Below are 19,940 nucleotides of genomic sequence, written 5' to 3' on the forward strand. Positions count from 1 at the left end.
ATGTTCATTGAGAGCTTCTCTCGACAGTTTGTTATTTAATTAGTTTGCCGTGCTTTTAAGGCACGGAAGCTTGGTTGGATTTCTTTCTCCGCTTTTTTTATGGACAGAAGTACGGGTATAGCATCATAGTGTGCTGTAGAGTAGGCTACTTTGAGTTAAGCAGAGGATCTCTGCACATCGTGTATTGGTAAAAAATATATATATTACATATTTAGTTTCCTGCCAATTATCTTTTGGCATCTTCCGTTCCGGTAAGATGATGGGCCAAATTAAATGTCTAACTCCACACTCAGCACCTGAGAGAAATAGCTTGCGGTAGTCCTTGCCGACGTTCTCTGCAAACAGAGCATTTTACATTTGTGAAGATGTGGCGTTACAAAGATATTACTGTGCCCTTTGATGTCTATCAACACATATTGTATCCGAGAGAGATTACGTGATCGGCTTTGTGAGTGACCCAGACAGTGCCTATAGAAGACGAGAAAGTGCACCCGTTCATCTACGCAAATTGCCGAAATGATAAGCAAAGGCTATAAGGGCGCACTCGCGACTCTTTGTCAAGTTTACGATCAGATGGTGTAGCCGAGTAGGAATGCCCACGACGACCGTTATTACACGCCCCTCATCAACCATGGAAATCAAATTCGTCTTTCAACTGGTTGATACTGTTTTTGGCGACTGTATAGGTCCAAAACTCTGCCCCTATGCTTTTTAAACTACGAGGAACCATGACAACCCACTCACCAGGCTCCGCTCGTTTTTCCATATACTCTCTCTGAACTAGAGGGGGCATCCTAAGCGCATGCCAATTGAGTTTAAAAAAAAAAGTTTATTCATGATATGTTTCGCACGCAATGTTTCTCACGGTAGCCTATGTGTTTTGCAGCAAAATGCCCGATAACTGAAATCAATAGTAGGAGACTTGTTAAAGGGAATTAACCGTAGTAGGCTATGGCACTTCCATTATACCTATCCTGATCTCCTATTAGTAATAGCTATTTACTGTGTGAAATTACGACAAACCTTTATCAGCTTAAAATGAAATAGTCGCGTGAAAAAAAGAACTTTGAGCAATATCCGAGCAATAAGTCTACACAACTTCGAATTTAATGCACACGACGATGATACTGCCTTGTAGACTGCAGTTTGAAAGTATTTCAATTAGTTCAATCAACATCCTCTCTCTCTTTGCACATTCGTTTGTTACAGGAGTTGAGATGACCAACGGCGGGGGAAAAGGCCATAATACGATTAAGACCGCACAATTGGAGTGTTAATATCGAGATTCTAATTTGGTCAGACTCACAGGACAACTAACAGAGATAGCGTATATCTTTCCGTCTCACTAAATGAAGACCATTAGACTACAACGGAATATCAATCACTGACAGACTGAGGGAAGACAATACGTGATGTATAGATTATAGCTTTTATTATTGTTTTCCCTCTCAGTCATGTTGATTGAATTGACTTGTTCGACGTCATTGAGCGTCTAAATAGTACTGCCAAGTCTGCCTGGTCCCTCTGTAAGATGACGACTATGGGCGCATATATATGATATATTTTTAGTGTTTGATTTCAGAAATTAGAGACAGCAATTCATAGACAGCACACTGCAATGAAGAACAAAATATTAGGCTACTAGATAGTACCTGTTTCTTAAGGCACAGCGCTCGCTCGCCTGTGAGGTCACTGTTCGCTGTCCATGGTTCTGAAATGTAGTTCTCCACCCATTATTTTGAGTATCCGTCATACAGGTTGAACGTAGACTCGGATTTCTCTGTCTGTTAATTAACAAAATGTGCAACTATAATATTCCCGACTGCATTAGCACCTCTGTCTCTATATTTCAGAGATACTAGCTTTTAAAGAGCTCGAACAGGGGCCGCAACAGCCTTTGACAATAATATTCACTTGTCCATAAATTACACGTCAAAAAAGGACGCTGTTAGCCTAACATTTTTCACTGGGCCCTTAATAAACTTAACCAGTGTCTGTGTCACTTTCTCAAGAGTGAAATCACTCTCGGACTCTTAAATTAAGTAGCGTAGCCTAGTTTATGTCAATAATGTAAGAATGTAGCCTACCTCAACACTCAAGGGGCATTAATAAACAGCAGAGTAAGGAATGAGTCACGCACTGCGAAAGTTCAGAATAAATAATTAAAACAATACCCTACCAACATGTGCCCCTTTAAACGTTTAAGCAAATTCAGTGTAATTTGTAGGCCTATAACATAATCTGGCATCATCAGACAGGCATCTTGTCACTCTAAAAATAGCATAGGCCTAGATGTTACCAGTTTGATATAGGCTAGATCGTGACTATTTGAAATTTTATTTGATCGGGACATTTAGGCTAGCAGTGTGTTAAGCATGGCAAATACGCATAAAAAGTCTGTCTCGGTTATGGTAGAAATAATTTTCGACAAAACATTATTTGTTCTTTGAAAATATGCTGACAGGAATCATTAAACTATGATTTAACAGAAACAATATTCAGGGGCCGTGAGTCGGGATATGCGATTTCCAATGGCTCCTTTATTTCAAAAGCAGTGCCCTACAAACTGGACATCTGAGGACACAATTGACACACATGCCAACTACACTTCACGGAGGCAAATATGTCCTGACCCTCACTGACAATCTCTTAAAATGCATAGATTGATTTTACAGCTCGCCACAACACGCCACTATTCCCGGAACTGTGATTTTAAGACATTCTGCAAATAAAGGGGCATTTGGTGGCAACCAGCGACACTTCGGCAAAGATGTGTGTTTTAGTGTCAGATATGGATCTGAAGCATCTTGTGGTCAGCAGCACCAGCGTGGTATGCCCAATGTTTGCTCACTGCCGCTCCGTCTCCCGCTCTCACACTGATCTTGGCTCGACGTCAGATGCGCTGTAGCAGTGCAGTAGAAAGCTAGCATAGACAGTCGAGCCGGACTGAATGTTTTGCGCCCTTGTGCGATCAGACTGTCCCTGAAACGATACCTGTTTTGGATACTCAATCTGCCCTGCGCTCCTTTCTCTTTCTTTCAGCACGCCCGCGAATGGATTCCTCTCGGAGTTCCTAAGTCTAACATGGATGCCCCGCTCGCTGAGGAAGGTTGTTTCTTGGCGCAGTAAGACGGACACGAAGAGCTTGCTAATGGATCCGGGGAGTGAATGCCCTCTCTCCGTCTGACCATGCCGTGATCCTGTGCGTGGGCCGTCACCCTGCTTTACGTCAAAAAGAAGAATTTCGGGGGAATATAACGATCCAGGGAATAACATTTGTGTGCATCTCAGACATCATGAAGATTACCTCCCCACTGATAACTCAAGCGAGATTCAGGTGCACCGTCAGGCTTCTTCTGCTGCTATTATTATATGTGGGATATTCACGCGGGATGCCACATGTTCTAAGATTTGGTAAGACACCATTTCATATCACTAGTATGTGTTGCTGGTCACTGAAATGTTTAACCGCTTACCTCCCTAACTTCTTTGCAACTCTGTGACCTTATTCCCGACACCTTGGTAGTTTTGTTTTCACTTCTCCTGGAACGTGTTGCTGCTTTCGATTACTGCCGGTTGTGTTTCCCTCTCTGTAAATGCAAATTTCGAGGCTTCTTGTAGTCCAGTTTCCCCATACACTCTTCTTTCTGATGTAGTCTAGCCTATTTTACAATTTTCCTTTGCCGATGAGGCATGCTGTACATCTCTCAAGAATTTATGAGAGGGAAAACTTTGAGTAACTTGATAAAACTGTGGTTGTAGATACCATTCATTTTTTCATTCGAAATTCTTGATGGTAGCCTAATATTAAGCCTAATCCATCTTTTAACGCGAATATCAAACATGCAGGTTAGTTGTGTGTTTGTGACTGTGTGTGTGTGTGTGTGTGTGTGCAAGAGAGAGAAAGAGAAATTGAGGTGTGTGTGTGTGTGTGTGTAAGATGTGTGTGAGAGACAGAGAGGGATGAACCTGTTAAATTTCTCTTTCTATATACTCCTCTCTGACTGAGAGAGAGAGAGAGAGAGAGAGAGAGAGAGAGAGAGAAACAATGTTTCAGTGAATCAAAGATGTGATGTGATCTCTGCCAGGAGCTCCGCTTCAGATATTGTTCTCCTTTCCGGGGCCATAGGGAGTGTGTAGGGGTGTAGTCCTATGGTAGAAGTGGAGCTTTAATCGCACGTTTAGCCAGAAAGATAACGGATACTTAAACTCTTTCAGTATTTGCTTCCCGGTGCTGGCACTTTGCACGTTGCTATTAGCAACCATTTCAAGGAATGCTTTGTTCTATTTCAGCGCACTGGTATTCACTTTAAAAGCGGAAGATGCGCTCCCGGGAAGAAAAGCCGTGCGTGGTCCTGCGTGCAGTGCTCGTGTCTAAACTTTGCTGAAACACTAAGCTCAAGAGGCTCTTGGGGATATGTAGGTCTGGCACTGCACTGTCACGTATCACATAGGTGCTCATAAATGCTGATCATTCAGCAGTTTACGCATGTTGCCATTTGGCTATGCTGTTTTCAAGCGTTACAAACTTCAATCCACAGTCCCCGTACCACAGTCACTCTGTCGCGCGTTTTACACTCATTCCATGTTGCTGAGCTCGAAAACATTCTGTTCTCGTCGAATGCTTGGCACCCATGCTCCGTTTAGCCAAAGGCTTCTATTTAAAACGCAGGCCCCATCTACGCGCCGCCTCCTGCCACTATGGCAACGAGCGAGGTTTGCTGTTTGGCCTAGGCAGGTCAGCGCGACATCGAATTAAGCCAGGCCTAGGTTATTCATTTGCCATTTTGAATCCATTTGAATATGCTCTTAGGCCCAATTTACTTTTTGCCGAATCTGAACCGAATCTGCTTTTAAATAGGCTAATCGAAAAACTAGGCATATTCCGCCACTGAGTATTCCAAATATCCTACCTACTGTGTCTCTCCAGGCTTGCGGATATTACATAATGTACAATAAACTCTTTGAAGCTTAAGCATCACTTGTTAAACACACTCACTACCACAGTGTGTGATATATTCAAAGAAATACAATTTAGATTGACTAAACTGAGTATATTCATTCAAATCGCGAAATGGGAATGAAACTTCACCTGTCAGTTTGAGAGGACTAAACGGAGGGCTGGTGTTATCCATGGTGTTTACAAGCATGCTTACGACAATGGGACAGGGCGATCAGCTGTGTGGCCAATTCCCGCAGTCTTTCTTCCGTTTTGATTTGGTCAGAAAGAAAGTTCTTTCTTGCCATAGCCCTCGCGGTGTGTTTTCACGCCTCCACTGTTCCGTTCAGTTGCACCGAAGCTTGACATGGAATTCAGGAAACAGCAGCAGGCTACTCTATAATAACACACAATGGAGACCTAACACCGATGGGGAGATCAAATGCATGTCAGCTCAATTTATAATATGTCAGGCTTATGTTCCCACATTTCTAAGATTTTTTTTCCACTGAAATTTAGGCCCTATGTTCCCACAGCCCTATGTTCCTAGGGTTAGGGTTAGGCTGTGGGTACATAGGGCCGCTCCCCTATGTCACATACAGGATCATTTTGACATGACACCAGGGTAATTTTGTTATAACACCACCATTTTATGTTTTATGGCAGTTTACCTCTAGAGCCCCTAATGCATTGCTCTTTCTGTAAGGGGACATTGACATTCTAGTTGCTATGATAAGCTACTATAGATAAAAGGTAGCCTAACTCAAATTAGACATGTAAAGATACTGTGTCTGAGACTATGTCTGTAATGATGACACTTTTAGGGCGAGAGTCCTATGAAGACCTGGCATAAAAAAGCCATGGGTAGACTTGCCTCACTGATTTCTAATAATGAACGAATCTCTCTCTCTCTCTCTCTCTCTCTCTCTCTCTCATAAGTATATATGTAGATGGGATGTCCACTTTAATTATTTGGCATTGGACAGATTTACACCGTGAAAGCTATGGCAAATGTGTGGGATTAGACAGTCCGAATGTTGTACTGTAATTGTGTGGTCCTCATGGACATACAGAACCTGGAGGCACATTGCAGACATTTCCCAGCTGCCCCAGGAGGATCAGTAGCCCCCAGGAGGACCAGTACCTCCGCCCGCCTTGGTTGCTGAAATCCCTGCCTCAGGTTACAAGAAAAAAGCCCTTCACCTTCTCGGGCTCTTAATCCCACAAGGCCCCTTGGTACATTCTGTGATAACTTTCTGTGACTGTATTTTTATTTTAGTAGCCATACACAGTAATGTCTCTGCCCGTAGTAATATATCCGACTGATAGCTGGCGGGCTTCTTCCTCTCAATCGTATCATCATCATTGCCACACAGTTAGTTGAATCTTTTGTGTAAATAAGTGGTTTTGGCAGAGAGAGTGTACGTATGATTATTTTATATCCAGTTCTGTGTGTGTGCTTCTCTGTAAAGTGTGTATGGTTGAGTGCATCTGAATGAAAATAGTATGTAATGTATATGAGTGTGTGTGTGTGTGTGTGTGTGTGTGTGTGTGTGTTTGTGTGTGTGTGTGTGTGTGTGTGTGTGTGTGTGTGTATATATGCAGTGTTTCCCATACATTGACTTATTTGTGGCGACCCACCACTCAACATTGACCACCACACAATGATTTTCTATGTTGTACTACTTAAATTGGTTGAAATCCTATCATTGTAGAGCTATGTGCACCTTTGTGCAGCCTCTCCTTGTGTCTCTGTCCCTCAACAAACCTGCATGCACATTTAAATTAAACATTATTGTTGGCATAGAAGATGACTAGCTAAATCATAACCACGTTGCGCAAATTTGTTCAACTACTATCTACCCCCCCCACCAACCACCACAAATAGAATGTGTGTGCATGTGTATGTGTATGAGTGCGTGTGCATGTGCGTGTGCGTGTGTGTGTCTGCGTGTGTCTGCAGACTGATATGTGTGTGTGTGTGTGTGTGTGTGTGTGTGTGTGTGTGTCTGTGCGTGTGTATGTGTATGAGTGCATGTGCATGTGCATGTGTGTGTGCATGTGTGTGTGTGTGTGTGTGTGTGGCTGCAGATTGTGTGTGTCCATATGCACCAAGGGAGGTGTGTGTGTGACCCACATTGTGGCTTTCAGTGTGCCGTGCCCAGAGCACTGAGCTGGGCTATGAGCGGCCCCAGTGTGTGCCGGCTCCCCTGTGGCTTTGGGTAAGCGTGGTCCTCCCTGGCGACTACTCAGTCTTTCCCATTCAGAGTAGATGGATAAGTGGTGTCCATAACCTGCTGTCTCCTCCATCAAGGGAATAGCAGGACCCCCCCCCCCCCCCCCCCCCTCGCCTTTTTTATAGGCCTGGAGGAGGCTGAGGGGAGGGAGATTTTGTGCATGTCATCACATTCTGTTTCATTGGGTGCAGGACAAGCTGGATGTGACAACAGCTGGCTAGCAGACATCCCTTCTCTTCCCTGCACACACACACACACACACGCACGCACGCACGCACGCACGCACGCACGCACGCACGCACGCACGCACGCACACACACACACACACACACACACACACACACAGTCGCTGGTACTTAGATACCGGTGTTCACCAACCGAGACAGACTGGCTCTGCTATTAGCGATATGGCTGATTGTTTTCAATTTCCTAAAGATATCATATCCATCAGTACACCACCCCCGCCCTCCATCCCCACTGCACTCTGTCAAAAGAAAATGTCGGGCCCCAGTTGTGGCGCAACTGGCTGGGGCACCTGCACTGTACGCCGGCGACCCAGGTTCGATTCCTGCCCCATGGTCCTTTCCGGATCCCACCCCTGCTTTCTCTCCCATTCGCTTCCTCTCAGTCTCCACTGTCCTATCATTAAAGGCATAAAGCCCATTTATTGGTGGGCGATTATGAGTGGATTTTATGGTTTGTTTATAGGGACCTTGTGACTTGTAACATGGGCTTCACAAGAAGCCGGACTGGACTCTGTCGAGGCAGGACTGTGACATTCCGACAAATGCATGGCTCCCCACGGCTCTGCACTATACACAGACTGACAATGTACAAACATTCTTTGTAAAGCCATTGGATGGCTTTCAGTGAGTTAGACCCAAACAACTACTGTATGTCTTCAACAACGATGCCAAACAAATAGCACTGTCCTTTTGATGCTATTCGTTTGCTTGGATCAAGTCCTTCATCACAAAATAAACAACAATAAACAACAACTTATCAAACAAGTGCATGCCTTCCTAGTTAGTGCCTCTACCAGGTCCTGTTATTGATTTATCACATCACAAGGCACAGGATCACAAGATAGTGATGCCAAGTGTTTGCACATTTTCACTGCAGCCCCAACCTGTAAAGCACAATGCGCACACTTCACCAAGCGATAAAAATAAAACAATTCCCCTGACGAGGAGAACATATGGAGCCAAGCGTTGAGGAATAGCCAGGGGGTGCAGGGGATGCTGGGCCTCCTTATTGTTTGCATTCTCTCTGTGCAAATGGGTCGTGCAAACAAACTACATCTACCAATTTGTTTGACTTTTTTTTTTTTACTTCCTGTGGGACAGATCAGGCCCACACCTGGCCCACTGTCAGGTGCAGTCTGGGGAGGAGGAGGATAGGTTGGTGGTGGGGTGACGAGCTTTGCTGTGATATGTCTGCTAACACACAGCACAGTGTACAATGCTCACGCCCCCTCTTTTTTACGTGACATGTCAATAAGAGGATTTGTGTTCAGAGAAAGCTATTTACAGACAATACAAAGCTAAGAGGATCAGAGAGGCAGAGATGACTAGGTGTGAAAAGAGGAACAATCTTTATATAACAAGCTAATGTTTCACATCTTCTGTGTACTTCGGTTGGCCTGATTTTGTCACTGCCTTGGTGAGACTCACTGGGATGAGCTTCCCAATGGGAGCTATATGTGTGACCCAGTATATTGCATGTTGCGTATGGAGCTCAGCTTCTTCAACTAATATGGAATTGAAGCATCCATTATGCATTAATCAATTACTAGATGCAAAAAGAGAGTTACTTACCTTTGAAACCAAAGCTTTGGATCTTGCAATGATGAGGAACATGTGTTATATCACACCACAGGAAAATATAACAGGAATTTGAATTGTTCATTTCTGCTGTATACACATGTGTGCAGTGCACTCACACACAAATGAACACACACACACACACACACACACACACACACACACACACACGCACAGAGAGGGAGAGAGACAGGGAGAGCAGAGGTGAAATACTGAGAATGACAGAGGAAGCCACAGGTCACTGTCAGCTTTGTTCCGTCTGTCCATCTCTGACCGCTGTCCATCCTGTGTGGTGCTGACTTAAGTATCACATGCCTGTGTGTGTGTATGTGTGTGTATGCATCTAAGGGTGAATTTGTGTATGTCTCAGTCCATCCAGACTGCAGTGCTGCTTTAGCATTTCACATTATGCATTACAGTACACCTTATGACCTTGCTGCACACTGGCTGGGAACTACCCATGATAGGGGCACTCAGTTGTGTATTTGGTGTGTGTGCCTGTGTGTGTGTGTGTGTGTGTGTGTGTGTGTGTGTGTGTGTGTGTGACATATGTATGTGTTTCTCATGTTATTTGGAGGAACACATTGCACTCTGAATGGTAGCTTTAGAAAGATAGAGAGCTCAACAGGGAACCCCTGTGAAAGAAGAAGAGGCGTTTGTAATATCACAGAGAGAACAGAGCACATTGTACCAGGGCACATTAGCCTTTTGTGTGTTTGAGGGTATGCAAGTGTGTCGCCCGAGAGAAGTGTCTCACCACCGAATGCATCCAAACATCAAACAACAGCAGCTCCATTCAGCTGGAGAGTGAGGTGGAAGGGGTGTGTGTATGTGTGTGTGTGTGTGTGTGTGTGTGTACTGTATGTATGCGAGCGTGTATGTGTGTGTGTGTGTGTGCGTTTGTGATGGGGTTTTAGCCCACTTACACACCCTGCCAGCACTTCTGTTGATCTTGCTGCACTAGCTTATTTATTTATGTAGCACCCCTGTGGTTTTACTTACAGTGTTAAGATATAATATATACATTAGATACATTAAGAATAGATATTTAATATGTAATACTTACCAGTGATTTACTTCTATGTGCTGTGTAATACTTACCTTTTATATGCTGTCTATGATACATTAACATTATCACAAATGATTCAAAAGGGACTTTTATTTTGTCGACTGATATCTTGTTGATGGGGTCACGAGCTAGAGACATGGGGGAGACGACGTTAGAGCCTGCAGTTCTGAGGAGACGTGATTTAAGAAGGTGCTAATTAGTTTAGATATGTAGAAAGGATTTGGATAGTAATGAAAGTGTAAATATTGTATATATAGGTCTCCGTTTTTCTATAAAGTTACTTTGAAGTGTTTTTGGACATATTCCTCTTTTTAAAGAGGATAGGGTTTTATTTTACTTGGGAGTTAAGTTTAGCAGCTAACGTTAGCTATGAACGTTCAGATTCTCCGCTAGCTAACGTTTTACACTGCTACTACGTGGATCGCCCACCATCGCGAAGGAGGAACTTGAATGTGAACCCGACTTCAGTAAAGTAAACCGGATTGAAGGGAAGACGACGGGGAGGGACAGCGTTCAGACCGGTGCCTCTGTTTGGAGGTGTTTGTGTTTGAGGAAGCAGCGTTTTGGGTAGGCTAGGGCTAGCCTTTCCTACTGGCGCTACCTGGCTTAGGGCTGAGCTACACCAGGCGCGTAACTGAAGCGTTCCGTCTGCTGCAACAATTAGCTTCCATTATAATCAATGGAACTAGCTACACCAGACGTGACAGTGGGGCGTACGTTCGATAAAAATAGACCATTCATCTAAAATGGATTTTACGCATCGCGAACGGAACGCTTCAGTTACGCGCCTGGTGTAGCTCATACCTTACTGTCCACCATCAACGGCTACGTGAGTAGGAGAACAACATTTCATTTGTTACGAGCTCCAACACGCGCGCCAACGAATGGGTACCCCAGACTGTCTGTGAATGTGTTTTACACCCGGGTGTTATTTTTCTTTTAATTTTATGTCATGTGTATGTGGGATTACCTTGACATGTATTTACGTGTTTTGTCAAATAAATGCCATCCTTGGCATTTAATATAACCTCTGTCTGTGGGTTTTCCTCATGACTGTGCACATTTAGTTTTACAGTAGTATGCTAGCGTTTACAGGTAAAGCTATTAAGGTGGTGTTTTTGTGTGATACCAGATACCATTTTTACATACAGGTGTAATCTACAATTCAGTTAATAAGCTAATGGTAATTATTAAATGTTTGCCCTTCAGTATTTAGAGGTAATTCTTTGAGGTGTGACTCAAAGTGGGGGCTCATACTGTTAATATTTCTTATTGCAAGGGAGGTTTAATAATCCAACATTCCAAAGTAGCCATTTCCATAGGCTACCCCAGGCCTCTTTTGACACCCTTTGCGAGAGAGTAACCTTAGGCCTAGTCCACACGTACCCACACGTTCCTCCGTCTTCCCTGGAACCGTATCAAGCATATTTGCGTCCTAACAGATCCATCTCAACACGACTCAACGCGTTACTTCATACCCCAGACCTATAGGTGGCACTGTGTCTTTACAGAAATTCACCAAAACTTGCAAAACGTGCGCTTTAAAAACAGACAGAATAGGCTACGGCGAAATGGCTAGTGCAAGGAAACCAGAATTGTTTGTGTGGACTGATGGTGAACTGTCAACTGTAGCCAACTGTAAAACTAATAAACTTTATTTTACGGTTTGTGAAGGGTGCAGTCCCGTCCTTTATTTGGCTAACGCAGGTAGGCCTACTAATCACCTTTACTTTCTTTGGTTGTAGAATAGTCCGTGATTCATCACATCGATACGCAAGCAGGATGTGCGGTTTCGCTGTCTAAACGAACTCAAACGGGCTACGGTTTCAGATTTCTCCACTCTGGGACCAGGTTTCAGAAAAGTGCGGTTTCGGGTAGTGCGTTTACAGGATTCGTTTGGACGCTCGGCCAAGACGAAGCAAAACCTCTGCGTTTAACCTAAAAAGCGTCTCCGTGTGGACAGGCCCTTAGACATATCCTGCCTGGTACATCCCATTAAAGGAACACATTTTAATTACACTCAAAATGTAAATGTGCCAGAGTTGGCAAATAAGCTAATTCACCTGTAGTCCCTTAACTGCAGTGTGTAGCTGGACCACAGTGCACACAGCGATCACAGTGAACATAGTGAACACAGCAAAGGAGGTCATTTACATGTGCTGAGCCTTAAGATCAGGAAATTAATATGATGTTGGAAAATCAATCTGTGCACAACATTAATGCCTTTGTATGGAGGCCATGAAGTACTGCATTATGCGAATCAATAGGAGATGAGAGGGGGTGAAATCATGATCTATGCTCTGACATTCCTCTCATTTAGAAAGAAGAAAAGAGAGAAGATATGGCGTTTTCAAACGCTCTGGTGAAGTGCAGATTCAGTCAGCAGGCTGTTTATTGTCCAGAACAGAGCTGCACATCATCCCTCATCTCCATTTATGCTCTGGTATCCTCTCTTAGCAAATGAGGTTAAATCGAGAGGAGAAGCTAACACTTCCAGGTCATCGTCCATGACAATCATAGGTCAGACACAGTGGGCCAGCGATGGTAGGGATGGAAGAGGCTATGATGCCATAGCCCAGATGACACAGTCATGTACGTTCAATTGATTTATAACATAATGTGTACATTTACAGAAAGAATTACCGGTATGTAGTAATTCCTATGTGAGCATCAGCATAATTGTTGGGAGACAGTGTTTCCAAGAATAATCTTCATGCTCATGAACACAGAAAAATAGTCTGCATTAATATCCATTCTATACGGCATTTCAGAATGTTTGTAAACAATAGGCTCCAAGATCCTTCCGGGTGGCAGAACGCAAGCGGCTTCCACTGACCTTACATAGTTAAAACATTGTTGTTGATCAAAGTTGAAACAAAAACGAAAATGTGTTGTGTTTGGGGTTGTGCCGCCAGATATACAGCAAAAAGTGTAGGGTTTTTATCTATGTCCTTCAGAAAGAAAAAAAAAATATCCAGTGGAACCTGTGGGTGAAGTTTAAATCTAGTGGGCGTCGTCAAAAGTAATGCTGCAGAGAAGATGGCAAGACTGCCTGGTGGCGGAGTAGCCACTTCTTACATCTGTATCTGATCCGAGCAACAAAAACCCGATCATAGCCTTTTTATTTAGATAGCAGGGAAATACACCATCTAACAGATTGTAAGTCAAACAGCAACAGTCACTAAAATAACCACTCAATGGCAGGCTGAGGTTCATTTACACATTAGGCTATAGTAGGCTAGCCTAGGCTACTATGCATTTCATTTATTGCTATCTCCTTAGGGCCGTTTGCACAAAGCACAGTTTGACGGATGACAGCCAAACACGGCAGTGACAATTAATTTCACGATGTTAGCTATAGTTATTAATGCACCTACTGTAGGCCTATCAATATCTAATTTTAGCAATGAATAACTCAACTGGTAGGCTACGTTCAACGGACATAGTTGTAACTAGCTTGCTAAAGTTATGCCGTAGTCTGCAATCCAAGCTTATGATCTTATCTTACCTTAATAATTTTCGGTGACATTTATCCATTCATCAGTAAAGCCATATATAGACATGAATTGAACAATACTAGCTAGCTAGTTAAATATTATCCTGACTGTCATCAGGGCACCAAAATAAACATTTTTTTTTTACGTTTTGCCTGGCGAACCGAACCTCTTGTGGTTATTTAGGCTGCTAAGGTCGTTTGTGCAACGGAATTTCTTAAGATAAGAAAAGGAGAAAACCTTAAATACTTGAGGGAAAATGATAAGGAAACCGAAGTAGAATAGGCTACTTAAATGTGTTTGTGCAGCCGATTTTATTTTAAGGGGGCCTTAAATCAGATTTTAAGGGAACCTGAACAAGGTGTTTTGTGCAACCGGCCAGTCTCTCAGTCTTAACTATGTCTGAATTTCCACCACGTCTGATTTTGAATTAACTTACCTGTTGAAATGTATTAGACCTAGGCTACGGCCGATGGTGGGTTGGTGGGTTCCCCAAGCAATTTACCTCACGTAGCATTTTCATCATTCGCCTTTAATTTCGACTGATACTTCACTTCGTTCAAACTACGGGGTAGAGTGGACGCAGCATGGCTAGAGACACGTATGACTCATTGCATAATAATGAGACTTGTTTTACATGAGACACTGTTTTCTTGATCGCTCTGCCCTGGTCAAATTACATGGAAGGGTTTGTTTACTAGTAGTGCCAATGGAGAATGCTTCAGCTTTTGCCACCCGGAAGAATGTATATTGTTATTGTGACGTCATGGTGAATTCTCGTATAGACCCTTTCAAGAGAGTTTTAACATTCCATATGTTATCTTAATGCAGAGGAAATAGTTTTGGAACCAAATAGAACGTTCAAGCATTGTTTTTGTTTTTATTGTTGAAAGGGTCTATAGAGCCTGGAATGGGAACAGTGACAGAGTGACCAGTATTAGCTTTGAGGAGTTAAATGAGATTATTACACGGCTCTTCAGAGTGCTGCAGAACGTTCCATTCACATGAATGGGCCTTCCCAACGTTCGGGCCTATGTTAAATCTACATAAATCACCGGCAAAGCATTTAATGACCGCTGTCAATGGCAACGGGTTTTGTGCTTCTGATTAATGTCTTTCATATCACTACGCAAGGACTGGAACTTCATTCAAACGTGAAAGCAGACGGTTGATCAGCTGTGTTCTAAAGAATGTTTGATTCAAGTTCAGCAGCGTGTGTTGGGAACTATTTGTTTCTCAGCAAATGCCACGGTGAACGGTAACAAATAGGCTAGGTTATGTAGGCTAAAGTCATATCGTGGGGAGTTTATTATTTCGTTTTAGCAAGTAGCCGTATAATAAGCGGGATAATGTATAGAACGCCGGTCATTACTGTGAAAATAACTCCCTTCAGGGCGGAACAAGACCCCTCCGCTGCGCGTCGGGGTCCGGTTCGCCCTGTCGGGACTTATTTTCCCAGTAATGACCGGCGTTCTATACATTATCCCTTACTTATAATATGATTTGCTTTTTTCAGTGTTTTGCACAAGAAATCTTTCTTTGTGTTAAATGAGATTTCTTACATTAAAAGTGGTGTGTCATAGCAACACTGCAAGCTGCTCATCCACAGCAGGTTAGCGGCAAACCATCAGTAGACCCTTGAATGAGGCTCACGAGGTTGCTTGGCTGTTCAAAGCTGAAGAAGGTCACAAGGTCGCATCTGAGATGTGTTTGTTTGCTGTCTGGCTGGTTTAGAAGAGACACACACATAGCATGCTGACACTGAGCCATGTCCTTCCCTTTCTCTCTCTTTCTCTCTCTCTCTTTCTCTCTCTCTCTCTTTCTCTCTCTTCCCTTTTCTCTTTCTCTTTCTCTCTCTTCCCTTTTCTCTTTCTCTCTCTCTCTCTCTCTCTCTCTCAGTGTGTGTGTGCTCCTGGCACCAGGCCTTGCTTTTAAAATCCTCCATCAGTCTGAAACAAGCTCAGGTGTAGCACAGGGTCACCGAGAGAAAGCTACTTTCCATCAGCACACAGACACACCATGGGGTCTCAGAAGAGAACATGCTGGTACAAGATCTCAACAGGATTCAGAGGACTGTCATCCTAGGACATGGTGGCTCAGATGTCGAATGTAATTAGGTGTGCTCTGCATATATGATTTGGCTGCAACTTGTGCGTGTGTGTGTGTGTGTGTGTGACCTTGTCCCAGTCATTTCTCCCTGCTCCACTTTCTGGTTTGGCTCTCCCCAACTCGACCTTGCTGTTGCATTTTCTTTTACTGGACGCAAGGATAATATATTAATGCACTCCAATATGGCTCTCTCATTCTCTCTGACTCTTGCTCTCCTTCTCTCTGTCGCTTACTTGTCCTCCCTCTCTCTCTCTTTTTCTGGCACAGGCTGAGATGCTCCACTAACTTCACAGCTGATAAAAGTTTATTAGAGAGCCACATTTCCCTGACTTTCTTCATCAGAGAATGTTTGTAGTCATTTGAGACTTCATATCTGCAGTTGATCAATAACAGTCTCCCGACAACTCTCTGTTTGAATTCATCATACCATCACTTTTACTGTGAGAAAAAGAACTTCAACTTTTCAGAAGCAATATTCAGACTGATTGGTCTTGATGTTTCCACTTGCTAGCTACTCTGTTAGTTGGGACTCCAAGTCTCAATCAAGTAGTGTTGAGGACTGGCAGTTTGGGGACTATTACATTTGGTCCAGTTTGGAGGCTATTGCACTGTGTCCAGTTTGGGGACTATTACACTGTGTCCAGTTTGGGGACTATTACACTGTGTCCAGTTTGGGGACTATAGTGTGTCCAGTTTGGGGACTACATGTATAGTGTGTCCAGTTTGGGGACTATAGTGTGTCCAGTTTGGAGGCTATTAGATTGTGTCCAGTTTGGAGGCCATTACAGTGTGTCCAGTTAGGAGGCTATTATATTGTGTCCAGTTAGGAGGCTATTACAGTGTGTCCAGATAGGAGGCTATTATATTGTGTCCAGTTAGGAGGCTATTAGATTGTGTCCAGTTTAGAGGATATTACAGTGTGCCTGCTGCCTGTCATTTCCCAGTAAATATATTAAAAGCGGGGCTAAGCTGCTTAAAATATTGATATTACAGTCAGAACTAGCTTATAGAAATATAAAAACTATCTCTTCATTGGCGAGTCTATAGCACAGCTAAGAATATATGTGTCGCTTAAAATGATTTTGGAGAAAGAGGAAATAATTAGCGCTGTAGCCACGGGAGACCCCGGATGCGAAGGGAAGGCAGGCTTCTGATAAGTATGGTTTTAAGACACAGCGTCCTCACAGCTGCATGTTAAGGACCGCACATTTTTCAAAGGCCTGTAATTCCGTCATGCATGGGCCCATTAACGAGCTTCACGCGGTGATTATCTGAAGTCTTCTTCACTGGTTTTTTAAAGGCTGCGGCGCGGGCGTCGGGCTTCCTCACTGGCCGAATGACAGAAGATGGGGATATATCCACTTGTAATTAGTTATACGATCCCCCCCTCCGACTTGACCCGCTCTCTTTAAGTGTGGATGACACATCCATTTTTCTGTTACAGAGCTTGTTTCCAAAGGCGATTCTAAAGATATATCTAATGGTTTGTATGTCACAAATAGATAATTGTGTCTCAAGGCATGCTTTCAGTCCCCTGCTCTTCATTCAGTCCTTCACCTACGGGAAGCAGAATACCTGCTGTAAGGTGGGAGAGAATATATACACAGATGATTATTACGTCCGCTGTGCTAATTTGATTAGGCTCCTTATGTGGGCGCATTGAGTGCGTTTAAAAACCACTATCATGACGAGGACTGATGATGAGTGTGGCTGTGTAACTATGGAGAGATTTGTAAGTGTGGTAAACTGACTGTCGGTAGTTTTTAGAGCAGTCACCATGGGCATTACAGTGTTGCAGAATGCAAATAACTGCAGAAAATCACGCAACTGCCATTGTCAGATATGTACTATATATTTATTTTATGATGCCTGTGCCTCCACAACTGGCTTTGCTTACCCTCATTCTGTAGGATAAGCTTATATACAGTCCATCATAGTCTATTGATTTCTCTTCCATTCTATTGCATGTATTGATCATATTTTTTTATCGTTCCTACCATGTAGGCCTAACGTGTTGATGTTTGCTTGCTTCATGAGGCCAGGGAGGCTGCATTGGGGCAGTTGGTTGGTTTCAGGGTGAGTGCTGAGGTGGGTAGGATTTTAGCTTGTCATTTCATGGCCGGGGATAAACACACACACACACACACACCACACACACACACACACCACACACACACACACACCACACACACACCACACACACACACACACACACAGGACCGGCTGTTTGTGGACTAGATGGGAATCTCAAGCCCTCGTCATCTCCCAGTCAATAACTCATTTGCTGGGTTATGAATTAGAGTGATTGTGCTGGAGGCAACGGCAGAACTTGGCCTATATCCTACCACAGGAACACCAACACTCCCCACTCAGCTCATACCCCCCCCCGCCCCGTTTAAGAAACCTGAATAATAATCTTCTCTGAGAATCGATAGCGAACACAAAGCAACTGGAGAATGGAGCCAAGTGGGCCTCTCCAAAGCCATCTACTTCCATCAGCTCATTGCAGAGGTCTTTTTTTTTCTTTCTCTGTATCGTTCAATCTCTTTCTCCCTCCCTTTCTCTCTTCTTCTTATATGCCACATTCAATTCTAAAATGTCATATTAAAATTCCATGCCATTTAGGCCGGTGTTTAGTGTTCGATATGGCATCTGATGTTCCCAGTGGTGGAGCGTTGGCTTATATGCTGATGACTTTTCCCCTCTACTCAGAGATGACGTTGATCCCCCACCCATTCAGTCGCTGTAGAGCAAATGCTGCATTTTATATTGTGGTGGGTGGTGGGTGGGGGGGGGGGTGGGGTTACATACTGTAGGGGTTAAGAAAATACAGCCATATTACAGTAAATTGTTGTAGAAAAGCTGTGGCATTTAGCTTTGCAGGAACTGCTTACTGCTGGGATAGATATTACATCAATTTGCAGTATCAGTTTGTTTTATCTGCGTGCAGTGACCACAAGTAATCTGACTCAGTGGGTCTATGCAGACGGTGGTTGTAAAAAGGCCTGTGGTAGAACTCTCAAAGGAGGATGGAGTTACATTATGCAGCTCCCTAGTCCACAGCCTCTGTGTCTCTTCAGATGTAGGCTTGGAAAGTGGTCCGTTGGGAAGGGGACCATTACATGATCAAGGAGTATGTTTACATGGTTGGAACTATGGAGATACACACCTACCACCTACCATGCATTGTTAAGCGACAGGTGTTTTATTTCCCAAAACCATCTTTCAAATGAACATTCACTAACACTGTCGTTAAGTTAAGTGGTTAGTTGAACAATGCATCATTCCATGTTAGTTCAAAGCTAGCCTCCGTAGTTGTGCGGGGAAACACACTCTTGTGCATTGATTGCCACAACAAACAGCTGGGCTGTAAAGATTTTACAAGCCTGTGCACTCCCAACATGGCTAATTCCACTAATTAGATAGATACATGATGACTTCATATATTTTAAACTGACATCATGTAGCATGTTTGGTGTGTGAAAGTGTGTTGGGTCGTGTTGGTGTGTGTTTACCTGTCCGTGTGTGTGTGTGTGTGTGTGTGTGTGTGTGTGTGTGTGTGTGTGTGTGTGTGTGTGTGTGTGTGTGTGTGTGTGTGTGTGTGAGAGAGCAGCATGTGTGCACATGCGTATGTCTGTGCCCCTCTTTATCGACACACACGTGTTAGTGTGTGAATTTCCCCATGATTGCGTGGCGGACTCGGTTGCCCCTTCTCCTTTTTAAAGCGTGGGGAGCTTTTTAATTCCCTCTTCATTTCCCCCCATTTTACGCCTCTCGTCTCCTCTCTCCGAGGCCCTCGGCTTGCTTATCAGCTGATAAAGGCTGATCAATAGCGGTGCGGAGGCAGAGTGTGTTTGGCGGAGGCCGTTTCCTGCCCTGCTAAATGAAATCGTTAGGGCTCTGCGCCGCCTCCGCTGATGAGGAGGAGCCCCTCACCACCACCTCCCCCACCTCCACCTCACCTGCTGCCTCTACTGCCACTGCTGCTGCTGCTGTTTAAACAGAGACCCCCAGTATGGACACAACAAGCACAAGGGGATTTATTATATTATGTGTGTGTGTGTGTGTGTGTGTGTGTGTGTGTGTGCGCACTTGTGTGTGTGTGTGCTCGTGCGTGCGCACTTGTGTGTGTGTGTGTGTGTGTGTGTGTGTGTGTGTGTGTGTGTGTGTGTGCACACGAGTGTGTGAGGGAGTGTACGAGTGTTTGAGTGTTTGTACTCCATTCCTGGCTTGTTGGCTAAATGTACATTCAGTGTGTGCATGGAGGCT

At 43.9% G+C, this 19,940-nt stretch overlaps 1 protein-coding gene across 1 annotated transcript in view; it reads left to right on the forward strand.

Moving 5' to 3' along the window:
• Nucleotides 1-2,880: 2,880 nt before the first annotated feature.
• The window catches only part of grik2 (glutamate receptor, ionotropic, kainate 2), a 169,963-nt gene continuing 152,903 nt past the window's right edge, over nucleotides 2,881-19,940 (forward strand). The window contains 1 exon segment of the mRNA XM_042107244.1: nucleotides 2,881-3,414. Within this exon segment, the coding sequence (XP_041963178.1) occupies nucleotides 3,297-3,414 (118 nt within the window). The 5' untranslated portion in view covers nucleotides 2,881-3,296.

Source organism: Alosa sapidissima, chromosome 10 (assembly GCF_018492685.1).
Source record: "Alosa sapidissima isolate fAloSap1 chromosome 10, fAloSap1.pri, whole genome shotgun sequence".
In the NCBI taxonomy this organism is placed as follows: Eukaryota; Metazoa; Chordata; class Actinopteri; order Clupeiformes; family Clupeidae; genus Alosa; species Alosa sapidissima.